The following is a 14,441-nucleotide window of genomic DNA, read 5'->3' on the forward strand; positions in this document are numbered from 1 at the left end:
GCACCTACAGGAGCAGCGACATTTTCCCTTCAGTTTGTGTATTTGACTTTGTTTTTTTGAGGAATCAGGTGTTTTGCAGCGCAAGAGAGCAGAAAAAGGAGAAGCCTGTACCATAGTGGTTCAGTTGATACCTCTCCAAAAGGCATTTGGAAGTGAAGTGATAGTGTCTGCAGCCATAGTGTCCATGTATGTAACAGCCCTAAAACAATAAAACCTTCACTTAGCCTAACACAAATCTCTCCTAGGGGTGAGGATCTTGAACTGTCACAAGAACTTTTTTGAAACTGTTTTTCTTGTCTTCTAAGGTAAATTCATAACTCAAAAATGAAATTCTGGTTTATTTCTCTAGTTTTGCTTAACTATTTTCTGATACATTTCTAGTGTAAACCCCAAATGCAATGGTTGTTTCAAATGAAATAATACAGTGAGCATATAGTCAGCTTGAATCATAGCACAATTTCTGATCTATGATTGAGAAGTATACAACATCCATGCTTGCTATGATTTAGGAGAATACAATAAAGATTTTGCTTCTTGAATGCAAATACAAAAAAAGTCATTTGCTGTTCTTAGAGTGTGCAATGTTATTAATTTTTTTGAATATCAGAAAACTGATTAAATAATCCCTTTGATATTGTGTTATTTGTATAGCTGGATACATAACAGAAAGCTGGTAAAATATAAGACCTGTGACTGAGACAAATGCTGTGCAACAAGTTTCAATACAAGCACGAACAGATGCAACAAATGAAGCTAGAGATGAAGCCATAACAATATCTTTTTTTATATGTGTACTCCTAATCATATTGCTAATGCTTTTCTTTTTTCCCCCTTACAGATGATTCCAGTATGGTTTTACAGGCTCAAGAGGAGATTATTGAAATGAAAGATGTATTTTCGGTAAAACTGAAACGACGTCGTTTTGCAGGCCAGACAAAAGGTGGCACTTTGTTGGGTATCACAGTTTTTAAATGCTTGAATAAAGAAGAGAATAAACTAACAGACTGTGCTATCCATTTAAATAACTTAAGTGAAGATCATTGTCAGTCGTGGTTTAGACATCTGAAGGAAATTTTGAACGGTAAGCATTTGATTGGGGTTGATGTTATTTCTATTGGCAATACATGAGGCTGAGTGAAGCTTAGAAACATTTTGCCTGTGGAAATTAAGACATGCAGATATGAATGTTATTTCTGGCAAATGTGTAGTACTGAAATTTTGTATGGTGAAGTGTGAAATTTAGGGAAGTGACAATAATTGACTATCTGTAAAAATTAAACAAATAGATGCTATTTTTTGGAAGTGTTTTATAAGATACTGTAAATAAGTAGTTTATTCTGACTGAAGAGTCTTTTGGGAAATCTGTTTCTGAAATAAATAAAATATTTTGTTGATATTTTCACTTGAAATTGCATCACTACTACAGTAGTTGCTGTTCTGAGAACTCTTCAAGAATGTTTTGGTGACTGTTTAGGACCTCCCACTTGAGACCTGCAGATTCTTTAAGAGACTAATGGGAGAGACTTTCCTCATCTCCATAAATTCACAGGTGGCAGTGCTCTTAAGGTTCTGTAGAACTTCTCTATAATTTGATATAAAGTGTATTGACACTAATGATGAGAAGCAATTATTTACTTTAAAAATATCTTTCTGTGTTTACCTAGGCTAGTGCCCATTTCAGGATGCTTTGTTTTACCCATTATAGTTTTATTTTTTTATGGAAGTGGTATCCAGTTTAAGAAAAACTATTCACTGTTTAGGGAAAAGAGCCCCACAAGAAATACAAACCTTTTACTCTAGTTTATATTGGAAAAACACATAATATAGCACACTTTTGATTTAAAAACCCCAAACAACACTTCCGTCACCACACCAAACTCTGATTTAGCTCCAAAACAAGCCTCTGTTTACAGATTATAGCAAATGAGTTTGTTTAGAACAGAAATAAAACAGTCCGTCTTATAATAGACTATTAAAACTCCAGGTGAATTGTTAAGACTGAGGGAGATTACAGAATTCAAATCTTGTACATCTGTAGTGTTTGTAACAACACTTTCAATAACAATTTATAGTGTACTTCTAGTAAAATGACTTTAAAGTGTCGAAGCAGATATTAGAGATACAACATGAGTTATTAACAGCGCATTCTTACACTGTCTGTCTACAGTATACTTTGGATTTTTCAAATGAAGATGTTATTAAAAAGTCTTCCTTTTTGAAAGACTTTACTGTGAAATATCTAAATCTGCAGAAGTGCCAAGATTCCTGCAGATCTCCAGCTACCCATAAAGGCAAGGACATTTGCATAAGGAGCAAATGTCTGTTTTGTTCCCAGATTACCCTCCATCTATCAGGAGCAGTGATACCATATGTTCACAGAAAAAAAACCTGCAGTATCTCTGCTCAGGTTGCCTTGACCTCAAGGTGAAGTCTCTGTTTTATAGCTTTGTAATTGGAAGCCACGTGAACCTGAAAAAAGTATTCTGTGTAATGTTGCTGTTTCAAGTTCTTCCTTCAGCTTGTCTTTCTCCAGAAGCTCAAACCTTGTGCTGATTTTTTTTTTTGATGTCTGATCAGTATATTTTTTTCTACTTGCCTTCTACCTCAGGAATAATGAAACTCGGAGGGGAAAAAATAATCAGACAACCATGCCCCCAAATATCATTGACTAGTGTGTATATTATTCTAAGTTCTATAATTACAATAAAAGTAATTTTCATACTGTTATGTTCTGGCTAGATAGTCAGACTGCCTTCCTATTAGTAAAATCACCAAAAAACCATCAATATTTATGCACTCAGTGTGGCAGAGGCCCATTATCAGTAATTCAAACAGTGATGGTGTAGTTATGGTATAATTCAGAAAAAAAGTCTTCTGAATGAAAATGTACCAAACATCGGTATGAAGTTCCCAGTAGGATTTAGGTCTGGACTAAAAGTATACAATGAAGTTGAGTTCTGTTGATTTCACAGTAACTGAAATCTCAAAAGGCACTTTGATATCTCTGCGTGAAACAGTGATGAATTTTCATAGTTTTTGCTGCAGCTTTTTTTTTTCCTTTCATAATAGTGTTGGAGACATCTTTGTTAATGAACTCAAAGTGTCTCCTTTTGGTTTTATCCTTCTAAAATAGTTAAAATTTCAGTGTACTGCCCTACCCCCTTCCCCCAATCTATCTGATCCCAAAGTAATTTTTCATTAACTGCTGCATTATTTACTTGGAGGGGTTTTTTTTATTGTTTCTGGGCTGTAGCAAATGAAAAGGAGGTGATTTACCAAAGTAGAACATATATATATTTGGGTATGTCTGTCAACAGTACTTAGACATTCTGAAAAATGACTGTACATGAGACTGACAGGTGTGTTTCCTCTGAAGATAAATGCAATTTCTATTTGTTTACCTTACTCTTTGGCAAGATTTTTTAATATTTTTATGCATATACATTAATTAAGGAACAACAATAGAAAGTTTATCAGTGATGATGTGAGCTAGAGTTTTATCTGGAGGTTTCTGATCTTCCAATGAAGATTTCATTTTTTTCTGAAATTTCATGTGCACAATTTCTCTTTTACTGTGTGATTTGTCTGGCATGAATGTTTCATACATGTTTTTTTCTCTGTTCTTTCTTACTCTCTTCATAGCGAGTGTCCTCTGATTTGACTTTGTGTTCAGAGTACTTCAATTTAAAGTTTGACTAGGCTATAATTTTTTATGAAGCCTGTCATCATAGAAGTAAGCACACAAAGACATATAATGGTTTAGAATTTAGTTACAGTGACTCCTATTATGTTTTTTTTGTGTGTGTGACAGGGTAACAAGATATATGTACCACCATCTTCCCACTTTTAAATAAATTTTATTTTCTACCTAATGTTGCCACTGTTCAAATGCATGCCAGTTGGATATGAAGGGCCTGCTCAGTGATATGGTGGTCCTGAAAACTGATCTTCTGTACACCATGTGTTTGTTAAACTGATGTAAGGTTACATCTTAATGTGTAAGGTGCCATCTTAATGCACCTGTGGAACATTGGTTCTGGACTGGCTCCTGGAAGGCCCCAAAGAGCAGCCTAGAAAGATTGTAATGTGCTGTTGCTCTCCTGTCAGTCCTGTTACACACCTGACTCTCAGTGATTTCCATTTATACGTCACATCTTTTAGTACAGGACTTACGGGCAGGTACAGTGGGGCCATACTGTGTCAGTAGAATTCACTGTTTAATGTAAAATCCTCAGTGCATGCAAACGCACAGTATTTTTTAAAGGGTTAAGGCAGGCTCAGAAATGAGGGAAAATGCTCAATTGTCAATGCTTATCCATTTTGGGGGAATTTTTTAAACAAAATAACACTTATTTTCATTAACAGTTTTTTTGAAAATGTTGTACTTAAAAATCTGTAAATTAACAGAAGACAGTAAATGTGGTTAAGAATAAATGATAAAGCAGCAAAGAAAGCATGAAGTGCTTTTTTATCTACTATTCTGTAGTATCATACTGGGATTTGATATGAATGCCTGAAACTTCATGCATGAAGTTTTAATTAAACCATTAATGTTAAACATTAACTTTGGTTAGTTAATATTAACAGTGGTATCTCCATAGTTACATTAACAAATTCGTCTCATGTTATTAGTTTTTCTCATGTATAATATTCTTAATGTTGAATAAAGTGTTTATAAATGTAGGCAGTAATGACATGATTCCACGCTCTTAACTTTTGTAACATAAACCCATTTTCATAAAGCTAAGGACTGAAAGCAGCACAGATGTATGTCTGAGCACAGCGTCTCTGCTGCCCTATGAGCCTTTGTTTTCAGAACACCCTGATTGACCCACCACCCTTCATGGTTCACTGATTCACTTGATAGATCAAGTTTAAACTAGTGCATATTAGCACATTTGTTAGTACTAGAGGAACAGTTGGCCTTCCTGCTTTAGGCTGCTGGTTCATTTCAAACGGAGCAGCCACAGAAAACAATAACAGAATACCAGTTAGGAGAACACCAAAAGGCTGGCAGACTGGATTCAGTTGCACGCTGTAGTCAATGACATTGATTCATTCACGGAGATGTTGTTTAAAGACAATTAAAAGATTATTATTTAAAAATACTTTTAAAGACGTTTCACAGTAATATTGCCTGAAAGTTTAATCTTTGACTGATACTGGATATTTTTTATAAAACTCGGTTGTTTGGTGTGTTATAACCTGTTCAGTGCATGCTGGGAATGATAAAGTAATTATTTTTGTCACGATCATCCTTTCATGTCAGTTGGCAATTATTTGGCACAAACAAAACCACATCAGTAGTGTACCAGCTCTGCTCAAAAGCCTTATTTATGATACTTGTGTCTGCAAATGAAATATTTTACCTCTCCAAAAAAGTAAATTGATATTCAAGTAGTCATAAAGAGAATATTCCAATACTTTTACCTTGTGAATTCATTTGGTTCTTAAAAATCTCACTAGGATTTATGTGTCAACTCTGATCTACTTTTCAGCAATAGCCTAATATACATCATCTTAAATGCAGTTTCTGACTTAGAATCATTTAATAAACCAATTTTTGTTTTAAAAAATGAAGTTCAACTGTTTCCTTAAAAACATAGAATTTTTTTTCACCAGTTGAAAAACCTGTATTCTTTTCCATACTTAGGATTTCTTTTAAACCTGTATGTTGCTACCCAGGGCTTAAATTTATACACCTGAAACTCAAAAACATGGAAGTGAGATAGTGATGTTTGCTTTTTTCCCTTCAGTTTTCTCCTAATGACTGTTTAGCAGTGTTGCTACTTGCACTGTCTGGGTGACAATTTATGACACTTCATCACCTTTCTCTAATTCTATAAACTACACTTTCCTATTCCCTCTGCTTTGTGTCTTATATTACAACAAAGTTTTTGGTGGTTTTTTTTTTAAGTTTAAAGGTATACTTAGAAATCAATGACTCTGAAGCCAGTTTTTAGAGTTTTGTGGCTCTGGGTTTGGTGGGGGTTGAGCATTTAGGACCAGCTGTCCCAGGTAGGAGTTCCTGTAAAGAAGATAAAAAGCATGACAGCACATTTATGAATGTGACTAAATCTTTACTTTTTTAAATCAGGAGTCCTTATTATTGTAGTTTTCAATTTAATTTCTACTGATGCTTTAGGCAAATTATCAAATTACAGAAATTATTTTTTTGGTCTTAATATTTTTATAGCTTCTAAAAAACTGCAATAATACCAGATAGCGTATTTCAATTAAGACATTATTATAATATCTTTATGATGATGATTTATATGTATTGATAGTCCTTGGAAACTTTTCTGTAGTCTTCCCTGTTTGTGTTGTAATTCCTGTGATTAGAAATTGCACTGAAGTACATAGCTGCAGTGCTTGTTTCTGTTTCTAGAGAATCAGGAATAATTTAAATTGGAATGGACCTCTGGAGATAATCCATTCTAGCTTCCTGCTCAGGGCAGGTGAGCTTCTAAAAGAGATCAGGTTGCTTAGAGCCATGTACAGGTAAGTTTTAAAAATCTCTAAGGATGGACAATGTCATCCATGGCGTGACTGCCCTCATTGTGAAGAGTGTTGTTCTTTTTTTCACATTGGAATATTCCTTGTGCAACTTGTGTCCGTTGCCTTTTTGTCCTTGCACCTACAAGGGGTCTGGCTTGGTGCTCTTTGTACTCCTGCAGTAGATACTTAAGGCAAGCATTTAGGTAGTTTCTGCTCTTAAGGCTGTACAAGTAGGCTACCACCGACTCTTGTCTGTGGCCTGTTCCCTCGTTGTAGTCACAATTCTCCGTTGGACCTTCTCCGCTTCGTCAGTCTTGTGCTGGGGGCCCTGAAAGTGGATGCAGTTTTTCAACTTCGGGCTCAAAAGATGTCAAAAACAAGGGCATAGTGATATCCTTTGGACTGCTGGTTGTCCTCTTTTTACTGCAACCCAGTAAGCACTTCAACTTCACTGCATCAAGGGCACACTTCTTACTCATGCTCAGCTCCTTGTCCACCAGGAGCTCCCGATTCTCTCTGAAGAGGTGCTGAGTGGTCAGTCTGTCCCCAATCCCCCCAACTCATAGGGTTTTGCCAGGCCAGGTGCTGACCTGTGTGTTTGTCTTTATTGAACATCTTCAGGCTTTGTCAGACCTTTCTTGTAGTTAATCAAGGTCCTGGTGAACAGCCGCCCTGCCCTCCAACACATCCACAGTCCTCACCAAGTTGCTTTTCTTTCCATTTTCTTTTTTCTCCTTTTTGAAGGAGATACTTTTTAAGGCTTGTGCTAAAGACATGCAGGATTCCTCAGGCATTAAGGATTCCTCAGGATTAGTTTGCTGTGCAATGACTTGACACTGTGTGTAACATTTTGACATAAATATAGTTATAAAATTTTTTGGAGTATGCATTTGGGTTTATAGCAGCAAATTGATCCAGTAATTTCTTTCAGTATCTTTAAGAAATCATCTAAATTTACGAACACAAACTGGATAAAGTACTAGTTTTCATTTCCAGATTATTTGATGTGTTTAAATAAATAAAAAAATAGTCTATGGGACTTTTTACAATTGTTATATTTTGGTCTTAAGGAAAATATTTCCTCTTTACTGATGAAATAGTATTCAGCTATAATTTTTTGAGGAATTGTTCCCGTTCAATTGTTGAGGGAAAGTAAGTGGAATGAGCTTCAGAAAGTCCCAGCTGATACTCTGAAGGTACACATGGCTGTAAAAATTGAAGTAATACTCTTCAGGGGCCAGGAAAATGTGCTTTCACACTTGGCTCCTTTTGGAGTTGTGGCCTACTACTAGTTTTGTTCTTGAATGTTGAAAGCTGTACACTTGCCAGATATTCTAGCTTTTATTTGGCTAAGAAAGTGATAGTCTCACCTGATACTAAAATAAGAACTAGAATTGTTTAAATCATATATGTTAAATAATTAACATAACAACAGCAGTATTGCATGCTACTGCTTGCTTTTTGTAGCAAAGCAGCCTCACTGAACCATGGCAATTTTAGGAATTCTAGAGAAGAGAACTTGAAAAGTAATGTTATTTGTTTAGTACGAGTTATTTATTATTCAACAAAATGCTGCATTTCAAAGAATAAAATTACTTCATGGGATCAATGTGCAAGACAAGGTACAGCTTGTATAGCATTATTTCTCAGTGTTGTTTCCTTGGAGTTCATTACTTCGAAGATCGAAATGTTTAAAAAATAAAATGAACAATAATTCTCAGATTTCTGAATGATATTGCCAAGTTTTATATTTTATTTCTATTTCTTTGGACCTCCTTCAAGGTGAGGGAATTTTGTTTGCACTGTTTGATTTGCACTTTCAGAAAACAAAAGTATCGTGTTGTAGTATCAGTTTTACTGGGTGTTTTTTTTCATGTGCCTGCCAGGAGGGTGTCATATTATATTCCAACATGGATATGTTTTGGTGTTTGTGTTTCTTTTCTTTTTTGTTGCTCAAGCTTAGAACTTCTTCACATTCCTTCTATTCCTGTATCAGGATTTAGCTAGGTTATGACATAGACTTTTTTTCTGGTTCCTACAACTGTTTATTAGCTCTACACACAAAAGTAATCAGTACTGTAATTTAGAGATAAATAATGCATATCCAAGAAGTAATTGAAACATTTTTTAGACTATAATTTACTTATCTTGTTGAAGTATTTTAATGATTCTAATATCAGAAATTTGTTTAAGCTGTAAAAATGGTTGGGCTGTATGTAATCTTAAATATTTTGTGTTTTTCTTTTAAGGCTTTCAAAACAGACCAAAATCCTTAAAAGTGTTTGTTAATCCAAGCAGCCACAAAAAAGAAGCCACTCATGTTTATTATGAACAAGTTGCACCTCTTTTTAAGCTTGCTGACATAAAAACTGATGTCACTGGTAAGTTGCTTCAAAAGTATAATTAATCCTTTGTGAAACTAGCACTTAAGCATACAAGACAATTTAAATTTACTGCTAATCCTTATTGGCTTTGCCTGCAAGTAATGCATTCAGAACTCTAGTCAAAAATGTTTTTGTAGTTCTGTTATTAATTGAATATTTTTCACCTGTAGCAATCAATACTAAGTAATACATAACTGGTATTTTTTAAAGTAAGCATTCTATATAAACAAGCATTTAATGTCTGACAGTCTTATATATGCTTGCTAAGAGTTGTTCCTGCATTCTGATAAACTCGTGACCTTACCTATTCTCTTCAGAGAACGTCTATTGGCCTGACATATAAGAGGGGCTAATCTGAAGGACACAGTATTTCTGGGTTCTGACTCAGTTTCAGGGAAGCCTAAGTGATTAAGTTCTGTGATGACAAGGGCAGTTCTCACGAGGCACATGGGCGTGACTTGGTGTCTGGGCAATGAAAAGGTACAACTGTAACGTTGTAGTGATGCTGCCTTCTGCTCAACAATGGGTTCCTGATAGCAGGTGTGGATTTAAGGCCCCAGTTTGTGCCAGAGTTCTGTTTTACGTCCTGAAATTGCCCTTCGGCTGTTTTGTTTGATTGACTTTTTTATAAGAAACCAAATAGGGAAATAAGGAGTTTTCTTAAGCCAGTAAAATGTTAGTGATCTGATCATTACTTTTGCTCCCTTCTGTGAACAGACCAAAACTTATGCGGTATCAAATTTCGTCCCTCAAACGACCTAAATTTACAGAGAATTTCCCATTCGCAATTTTTAATTCATAGTATTACATTTGCCTTTAATGCACTGCTATTTTTTGATTATACATTTCATATTCGTGTGGAATATAAATTCTGGTGCAAGACATTTTAACACCAAAAAGTTTTTTTCCTATGTTTGTTGTAATTGACTTGAAAAAAAGAATTAGTTCCAGCTTAAATTAATTATAAGACAGAGGGCTTATTCTGAAGTTGTTACTTAAACTTCTTTTGAAATGATGACTAGTTCTGGTTGCAGGCCAGAAATTATTCTGAGAAAATCTAGGTTAGGTATGAGGATATAATAATGCAATAAATGTTTTTATGTGGGATTTATCTTGCTAATTTTGTTACCTATATCTTTATATTTTTTAATTATTTAACCCACAATTTAAAGTCACTTGAAGATTAAAGGTACATTAAAATAAATGTGAAAAAGATTGTCTGTATTAGAATTATGTAGAAATAATTTCTTAACATCCCTTAATTGAGAAGGGAATGCCAGCAGCTTTATATAAGTTTTGATTCTCACAGGCATATTTTTCACCTGCAAGGCACGGATGGTAGTGTGAACAGATTAATAATAATGCTGTTGTCTTAGAAATTGAATTTAGCCTTGTTTAGTCACAATACTTTAAAAAAGTTTTAATGTAAGCTATGAATATAATTTGTAGCGGGTTTAAAAACATTTTTCCTAATTGAAGAGAAACAGTTTAAAGTTTGTTTTTTTAATTATTTCTATTTTAAAATTTGAAAGGAAACTTCTGGGTTTAGCTAGAAAAATGCTTAATAGCTTATCCTTTAAATAAGGTTTTTTTGGTAATGATGAAATACAATTGTGCTTATTAGCTGCCTAACACTCCTCCTACAGGCAAAATGAGAAAACTGCATTACAGTTTTCAGTGCTAACAGGGAACTAAATATTTAAGAACATAGGGAGCTAAATATTTAATAAAAAGTCAGTGGTGTGGTGGTGGGTGCTGACTGAAAGCCCTGTCCACTGGTACTCTCTTATAATAAAATTGAGTGCTTTATTTCAAGTAAATTGAGGAGGGGTTTTTTCCTCCCATAATTATTTTGGATTATGTGAAGTTGGAGTGTGTATCTTGCGGTTCCTGCTTTTTTTGGACTATGGCCAATATTTAGATAACTGGTGGTGTACAATGGTGTATTAGATACTGAAATTGTGAAGGCTTTTGTACAATTTTTACACTGAAGATAGTTTACATTGAGACTTTTCTACATACACACATTTAAAGCTTAAAATTCATTGTACACAAAAACCTTATAGCAAATTTGAACCTGGGCATACACAGTGCAAGGCTTGAAGGTTACTGAAAAAACCTCAAACCATCAAAGGTTGACAGTGGAGTGCTGAAAGACAGAGCTCTCCTCGTGCAATCTTGTACACTGGTAGCTGGCTGTGGCTTCCTCAGTGATCAGGCTTGCCAGATCTTATTCTTCATTGTAACTTCTCTTGGAGTAAACTTATATATTTACAAGTCTGGAGTGGAAGTATTCTCTCCTACTCAAGGACATAAAGTGATCAAAAGGCACGTATGTAAATAAGTGAGTTCTGAAGTAATATTTACTTTTTCAAATTATCTTCAACTTTGGTAGGTTTTTTTGTTTGTGTGTTTTTACCAAATTACTTTATGCACTACAGCTGTATTAATTTCAGTAAAAGTAACCAAAGGTCTTACAGAGTGGATTGTGTTTTGTTGGTTTTTGGGTTATTTTGGTTACATGCAATAAACAAATCTCTGAAGTGCTTAGTGCATTAGAAAGTGGGAATTAACAAATTTAAACTGAAACAGTACTTTTAACTGTAGCTAAGGCTAAGCAATAGTTAAAATCTGGCCTTTATGCATTTTTTTAAGAATTTGGCAATCTTTTGCTACAGCAGGGATATGGCTGCTATGGTAAGAACAGTGACTCTTCCAAAAATTCAGTTCAACAAGAGCTCGCTCCACTGTTGAGATACCTGCAAGTATTGACAAATAGTGATAATTGGAGCTAATATTTTAGAAATACATTAGTATCTTGTAAAATTTTACACATAATTATAAATAAATAAAGGAAGCCCTAACAGAATCATAGCTTGTCTCACTTGTCATCCTAGTTTTTACTCTTTTGCATCTGTTTATGCACAATTACAAACTGACATTTAGGCAAAAGTAAGCCTGTCCATTTTTAGGGCAGAATCACAAAGGGAAAAAGTGTTTGAGGATTGGATAAATAGCATTGGTTTAAACTTACTGTGCAGTAAATAACAACAGATGAACTGGTGTTGACACTGAATGAAAAAAAAGTTATCACTAGCAGTTCTAATCCTATTGACTTCAGTCTGTGACATGAGTGCTAACATTTTTAGGTGTCATAGGGAAGCATCCCGTGTTTTGAAGCGTTGAACTAATTGCATATTGCTTTTTCTATATGTAGAGGCAGAACCCTTAGTTCTTGCTTGCTATGTGAGATGGGGTGTTAAAATGTTTTGGAGTATGTGTGACTGTTCAAATGAGGTACACCATTGGTGTCGTTCCTTCAGAATGCCGTTACTTGAAACTTAAGAACAAAATGTCCTTGAAAAAGAAAAACTTTCTCAATTATGCATTAGAAGTGGTTGAAAAATCATTAAATAATATAAAATATTAAATAAATTACCAAATATGTAATCTGGATCCTTCTCAAATGACAAAAGAAGCTTTTTCCTCTTATCAAAATACATTGTGTACGTTTTTTTGTTTGTTTGGGTTTTTTTCCCCTAAATTGGAACAGGGCCAAATATTTGAACATTTAGCTTCTTTTCCAGCTATCAGAATGATTTATACATGCCCTTCTGGAGATTGTCAAGCCTGCAGAAAACTTTTTAGACATGGTATTTTTATGTCTTTTTATGTTGGATTTTTTAAAGTTTTTTTTCTACTTGAATGATTTTCTATATGTTCTCACAAAGTTTTTTCTGGAAACCTCATTTTTTCATTGCCTTTTTGTCATGATGTTTTGAAATAGATGCTGTGTACTTCTGTCATTTGCTCATCAAATTTTAAATTTCTTGGGATTTCTCAATCTTAAGCCTTGCAATAGTCTTTGTACTTAATTTCCAAACTTAAGCAACTAGATGCAAAGAGGATGGAGTTGCTATCAATCTGGCTAACATTAGTCATTTTTACTGCCTTTATTGATTTCTCTGTAGACATGAGCCCTCTTTATTTTCATGTCCTTGTTCTTTGAGTGAATTAATTTTGTAATACTAGGCATAACTTACTTACATTAGGAAAGCACTGAGCATGTTTTCTGTTACAAAATAAATCTTATTTACTATTCGATTTTAATTAGACTGTACTCATAACTTTCTAAATGTCATCATGTTCATTTAAAAAGGCATGTAACCTGGTAACCAACTGTATGCTCTCATAGGAAGAATTTATTTTGCAGCTAAGCAATGGTAAGATATTTGAAGCTTTCTGCATTTTTGCATGATGAGCAGTTTTATTGGTCACTTTTTGCACAGTCTACAGGTATTGATAAAATATTGTTCTTATTGCTAATGCAAAACTGAATATGGTAGCTTAAATATTGTGCTTTGATCTTCCAAGAGGCCCTACATGAAAGTAATTGCTGTCAATAATTCCTGAGTTATTATAGTGATAGGTATTTCTGCAGCAAAATGATAATTCCTTGCCTTTGATATAATCAAAATAACTCTAGTTTTTAATTACAAATTTTCAAAACAACAAACCCTAGAACTTTGCTAATACTGATTGGGGGATTTTGAAGTTATATGCAATATGTATGTATATATGTATGTGTGTGTCTGTATACATAATTGTTTAATGTGAAGTGTAAAAATTTTATCACTTTTGTTTTGATTTTGTTTTGCTTTTTATTTCTTAGGAAAAAAGATATATACACTCACTATATATACAAGCATATTTGTGTGTATGTATACATAAGGAGAGAGAGGGGTATTTTCAGCTCTTGTAAGCAGCATTTGAATAGTCTGTAGAAATACTGTTAGAACAGGTACAGATACGGAATGATTGTTTTAGACACCAAGACTAATAATTTTAACAGTGTTTAGAAACAGTGGAGAAAAACCTTGAACTATGCAAGCACTAGGGACAGACAAGCATGAAAGATTAATGTAATTTTGCATATAATGATGCACATTCTTACACAAAAAATCCATCTGCAAGTGTCATGTCAGTCAGCAAAAATCTTTGATGGGTGGCTGCAGCTGGGCTGTCTCTTCTGGCAAAGCTGCCCTAGAAAATGCTAAATGTAGTTATGATGCTTTGTGCCATCTGTAGTATGCCAGTTTATCCTGTCTTCACTGGCATTTACAGTGCTATATAGAGTATCAGCAAACACAGAGACATCAATGTAGAGTGACAGATTCATTTCCTCCAGAGGCTATGAACTCTGGTGTATACTTGTGCCACCTTCCTCTGTGTGTTATATTCTGTTGTCACTGGTATTTGGCTTGATTTCATACTTCTGTGTTTAACTCCTCATATTTTTGATTTAGCAATTTGCATATCCTAACACAAAGGCAATTAAATTTGATTGATCCTGAAATAATTCAGTCTTTACTGAGGATATGCTTATTTTCCTGAAGTTTACCATGTCAATGCTAAAACTTGCATTTTGATGCAACAAACAAATTATCAGAATTTAAATTCACTAAATAGCCATGTGTTTGATGGCAGTTGAGTTTTAATGTCTCTCCTTTTAGCTGGTGTAAAATAAAACTTCATGTACTTTTTAAAACATTATTTTTT

General features: G+C 34.2%; 1 protein-coding gene across 1 annotated transcript in view; it reads left to right on the forward strand.

Annotated features, from left to right (window-relative positions):
• Window positions 1-14,441, forward strand: part of CERKL (ceramide kinase like) — a 52,892-nt gene that overhangs the window by 21,174 nt on the left and 17,277 nt on the right. The window contains exons 2-3 of the mRNA XM_017838802.1: window positions 839-1,081; window positions 8,748-8,879. Coding sequence (XP_017694291.1) covers window positions 850-1,081; window positions 8,748-8,879 — 364 coding nt within the window. The 5' untranslated portion in view covers window positions 839-849. The remainder of the gene's footprint in view (window positions 1-838; window positions 1,082-8,747; window positions 8,880-14,441) is intronic.

Source organism: Lepidothrix coronata, unplaced genomic scaffold, assembly GCF_001604755.1.
Source record: "Lepidothrix coronata isolate B3197 unplaced genomic scaffold, Lepidothrix_coronata-1.0 Scaffold7, whole genome shotgun sequence".
Taxonomy (NCBI): Eukaryota; Metazoa; Chordata; class Aves; order Passeriformes; family Pipridae; genus Lepidothrix; species Lepidothrix coronata.